The 5,167-nt window shown below is 29.3% G+C and overlaps 1 protein-coding gene across 1 annotated transcript; it reads left to right on the top strand.

Annotated features, from left to right (window-relative positions):
- The first annotated feature begins 365 nt into the window (after positions 1 to 365).
- On the top strand, positions 366 to 3,325 carry LOC124918506 (protein SOSEKI 2-like). The gene is made up of 5 exons (XM_047458622.1): positions 366 to 654; positions 747 to 816; positions 900 to 1,033; positions 2,163 to 2,823; positions 3,009 to 3,325. Exons 1-5 carry the CDS (start codon positions 471 to 473, stop codon positions 3,163 to 3,165), a joined length of 1,206 nt encoding a protein of 401 aa, XP_047314578.1. The 5' UTR covers positions 366 to 470; the 3' UTR covers positions 3,166 to 3,325.
- The last annotated feature ends 1,842 nt before the right edge of the window (positions 3,326 to 5,167 follow it).

The raw sequence follows: 5,167 nt of genomic DNA, 5'->3' as shown, positions 1-5,167 counted from the left end.
TCACATTTTTTAATATAATTTTTTTTTTGAATTTTTATATTATTATTTGTGTAAATACAAAGGCTATATGCCAGTTATTAAATAAAAACACAAACTCTGTATCAAGTATTCAAATAAGTTACCTCAAAAACAAACCTTTGACAAATCATCTATTCTAAAGGAAAACACCAAATAAACAAAACAGGTATAATAAATATATATAAAAAGCTTTTGCACATTTTTTCTTTAAAATTCTATCTAAATCAATATTATTTTATTCTCTATTTTTCAATTCAAATTACTTAAAAAGTTTAATTAATCAAACTAGTCATAAAAATGGAATTCACGAGCGTCTGCAGAGAGAATTCTGTAGCATGCACAGACGATGATACAGTTCACGAGGCATCCTCCCATCTGTCCATCTCTCTTCTCTCTAAACAATTAATAATAATATAATAGCAAACAGAGCAAAAGAATAGAGATATAGAGAGATGGAAAACGGTAGAAGCAGAACAGAGACGAAGGTGATGATGATGATGAAGGAGCCACCCACACCCACAACAACCCCCCTCAGAAAGGTTCAGATTGTGTATTACCTCTCTAAAAACGGCCAGCTTGAGCACCCGCATTTCATGGAAGTCTCTCATTTTGCCCACCACCCACTTCGATTGAAAGGTAATATTGTTATATATTCTCGACTTCATCATCTTTCAAATCAATTGTTTGTTGATTTATTAATGTTATTTGTTGAAATCAATAATATATAGATGTAATGGATCGACTCATGATTCTTAGAGGCAATGCAATGCCATCTCTGTATTCTTGGTCTTGCAAGAGGTATATAAATTTTCATTTATTGTTGATCCAAACCACATCATATATCATAGGATTAATATCAATGCAATGAGAGAATCATGCAGGAGTTATAAGAACGGATATGTTTGGAATGATTTGGGTGAAAATGATGTGGTGTATCCATCTGAACCTGAAGGAGGAGCTGAATACATACTCAAAGGATCTGAGATTCATCTTCAACCTTCTTCCTCCTCTACTCGTAAAACTCTCTTTCTCTCTCTACTGTTACTCTTTTCACATATAGCGATATTTCTCTGTCGTCTTTAATTTTTTTCTGTCTGGTTAATTAATTACTGTGGATTTATTGATGGCTGAATAGAAAAACCACTAGGAAAACCATTCTTTTGGTTGTTGTTTTGAATTACTTAAAATTAAATTTTAAATTAAATAAAATTCAAATTTAGAGTAGTTTATGGATTATTTGGGAGTTAATTGTAATATCTTTATGGACTACATTAGATTTTCTTTGATAGCTTTAATTTTTAAATTATTGTTTTGATATCTCTGTGGACTATTATCCCTATATATTTTTTTTCATTGAATAATGATAGAGACTCCAAAATCTTGACAAAAATGTATAGGGAATGATGTGTCACATTCGATAAAGAATCTTGACAAAAATGTATAGGAAATGATGTGTCACATTCGATAAAGAATCTTGACAAAAATGTATAAGGAATGATGTGTCACATTCGACTATAAATCAAAAAATTATCTCTTATATTAAATTTTCAATTTACTTAGAATGTAACACACCATTCTTTACTCATTTTCAATAATTAAATTATTAAACATAAATTTAATATAATTTTTATTTATTTTTCTAAACAAATATTTATTTTATTAATATTAATACTTTTATGTCATTTTACCAATAAACTAATTTTTCATCATTTAATGTTTGACAATTATAATATGTTTTTTACATTTTGGATCAAAATAGGGTGAGTATTGAATATTTTAAAAATATAATTAAATATATAATATTATTAATGTATTTATTGATTTTCATATAATATAATTAAATTAAATTTTTATAACAATATAAATTTGTAATATATTTTCATATTTATTATATAAAAATATCATATTATCTTAATCTTACATAAAAAAAATATTAAAAATTTAAAGAATATGTTATATACTGTGTTTGTTTGGATTTTCTGAAATTTAATAGGATGGTTATAGATTTGGTATAAAATCTCTAAAATATGCATATTTTTAAATCCTTGTGTCATTTCTACTTGTATTAAATAAAGACCTTATAAATAATCTGTAATATTTAAGATTATTATTATTATTATTATTAAATTAAATATTTTGATCAGAAAAAATCCAGCAGAATGACGTCAGCCCCAGACCAATGCAGCAAGTTACAGCTGATCAAGTTACTGGTATATACCCAAAACGCACTACCCAACACGCTAAACGACATACTGAACCACAAGAAGTAGGACATTACAGCGAAGAAGAAGAAGAAAACTATGATGATCAGTACGAAGATGAAAAACAAAAAGCTAAGAGTAATAGATCCTCAAAAGAAACATCCACCGAGTTAACTCGCCATCTTCCCAAGCCAACTCTCAGCCCTATCTACGACTCGGAAGGATCTGAGTCAGTACTGAGTCGAAACTCGGTACTGTTTCAACTCATTCCCTGCGTAGGCGGAGGGGCGGCGGCTATCAAGGGTAGTAGGATTATTTCCTCTCCTGCTGTGGTGACATCTTTTAGAGAGAAAAATGGGAACAACAATAATCTTCATAAGGAAGTACTTCGCAACAGGGCCGCGGCAGCTGCAGCGGCGGCAGAGTTGGAGGATAAGATGATAATAAGGTGCATGTCGGAGAATCCACGATTCGGAAACTTGCAATCGGAGGAGAAAGAATATTTCAGTGGAAGCATAGTTGAGTCGATGATCTCGAAGGAGGAGCGAGTCAAATCGGTCGAGTTAGCTCAGTTGAAGAAATCATCTTCATACAATGAAGAAAGGTTAGTGATCATTGAACCATTTTCATTATTATTATTAGAACTTTTTTGATATTATTAGTTTTTTTATCATTTTTTTTTGTATTTCTAATGGAAATGATCCGTTTAAGATTGTAATGCTAATAATTTAGATTAAAAATGATATTACTTGAAAGAAAATTTGGTGGGTCTATGGTGTGATATGACAGGAGCGGAAAGAGTGGACTTGGGGAAACAGAGGAGGAATTGCAGAAGGGACCTGCAGATAAAGTAAAGAAAGATGAAATGAAGAAGAGAGAGAAAGTAGTGAAATGTATTCCGAAGATGAGATCTTCCTGCACTAAACAACCCAACAAGAAGAAATGACCCTACATCCCCTTTTCTCAATTGTCAACACTGAACCTGCAACCAGAAACGACAATGCATGTGAGAGAAATGGCTTTAATTTCATTATTTAATGTCCAAAACTTTCAAATAGTTTAAAATGGTGACGCTTGAACTTTTGTACTTGGATTTCTACCAAACTTGTTTTATTTATTTTTATTTTTTTTAAATGTCTTTTTTTTAGATCTTTGAATTTTAAAACACAAAAAAAAAACTTATTTTATATCATGACTTTATGGTTTTAGTATCAAATTATACCACACCCCTTAGCTCAAGAGGGATCATAGACTAATAGTGTGACAACAAGAACCATCCATGCTTTTGATTGATTTAATTTATTTTTGCTAAACTATCATTAATTTTCTTATTAAAATAGTTAACTATATATATTATTCAAAAATATGCTTAACTGTTTCAATTTAATCTCTCTTTTTCTTATTTGTTAAAATTATTTTAATTTACTTTTTAAATTTATTAGATGTTTGTCTATGTTTAATTTTATTTATTCGATTAATTTCTTTTTGAAGTAATTACTTTATCCAACTAATAAGATGTTTATATTTTGAATTCAACATAAAATTTAATAAATATATAATATTGTGTCTAACTTTATAATTTAAAAACAACATAAAATTTGAAACACTTGTTAGTAATACAAAAATGCGAAACCTCGTTAAGATAAGAAAGTGATTAGAATTCTATTCACCTTTTTTATATTATATGAGTCGCCACCTAATTTTTTTTCCTACAAAATTAAGTAAAACAAATTTAATGTAAAAAATTACAATTGGAGATTTTTTCTCAAAAGGTTTCATTACTTGGTGAAAAAAGGCATCGACAATAAGTCTTACGTGCTCATCAAATCGACAATCTTTACTTACATATATCTTCACCATAATTAAAAAAACTAGCATGTATTCCGTGCATTTGCACGAGTAATAATATAAAAAGTTGTGAAAAAAATATTACGTTAAAAATGTGATAGCATTTTTAATTTTATTTTAAGTTTATGGGTGGGTCAACCCACGATCCGACTCAAGTATCCATTTACGCTCACATATATATCTAAAATTAATTACAGTTCTCGACCCGACAATTCAGACATTTTAAAAATTAAGCTTATATATATAAATTAGTTCGTTAAAAAGTTGAACTTATATTTTTAAAATATCTCGCGTTCATCAAATTTGATGTTAAATTTAAAATATAAAGTGTTATTAGCCTAGTTGGTTAAAGAGTTGTACTTGTTTTGTTAGGTTGCAAAGTCAAACAATACTTATAGCTTTTTTAATTTTATTTTTAACCGTTTTAAGTTTATTGACGGGTGAACCCATAATCCGACCCAAGTATCTATTTACTCTCACATATATATCCAAATTAACCACAATTCTCGACCCGGTAATTCGTACACTTTAAAAATTATGCATCATTATATATAATATATATATATATATATATATATTAGTTAGTTAAAAAGTTGAACTTATATTATTAAAATGTCCCACGTTTATCAAATTTGGTGTTGAATTTAAAATATATAGTGTTATTAGCCTAGTTGGTTAAAGGGTTGTACTTGTTTTGTTAGGGCTTTTTATTTATTTATTTTTAACTGTTTTAAGTTTATGGACGGGTAGGGGTGTTCAACCGGCCGGTTAACCGGTTAAACAGTTTCGGTTAAGACCGGTTTTGACTTTTATTTTACAAACCGGTTAACCGGTCGTTAATGGTATTGGTTTTACCGGTTCTGGTTCTACCGGTTTTGGTCGGTTCCGGTCGATTAACCGAGTTTAACTAGGAACCGATAATTCAAAATTTTAAATTTAGTTATAAATTTATAAAATATTTTTTTAAAAAAATTATTGTTTGCACTTTCTTATTATCTTATTCATCGTCCTTTCTTGTCTCTATTTTGAAACAGGTACTGTTAGGATCTAGGTCGCCGCTGGTGGACCGGGGGTTGGACCGGTTAGCGGTTCTCACTTGT

This window comes from Impatiens glandulifera, unplaced genomic scaffold, assembly GCF_907164915.1.
Source record: "Impatiens glandulifera unplaced genomic scaffold, dImpGla2.1, whole genome shotgun sequence".
Taxonomy (NCBI): domain Eukaryota; kingdom Viridiplantae; phylum Streptophyta; class Magnoliopsida; order Ericales; family Balsaminaceae; genus Impatiens; species Impatiens glandulifera.
The sequence above is the reverse complement of the archived record's forward strand: the minus strand, read 5'-3'. Positions and strand labels throughout refer to the sequence as shown.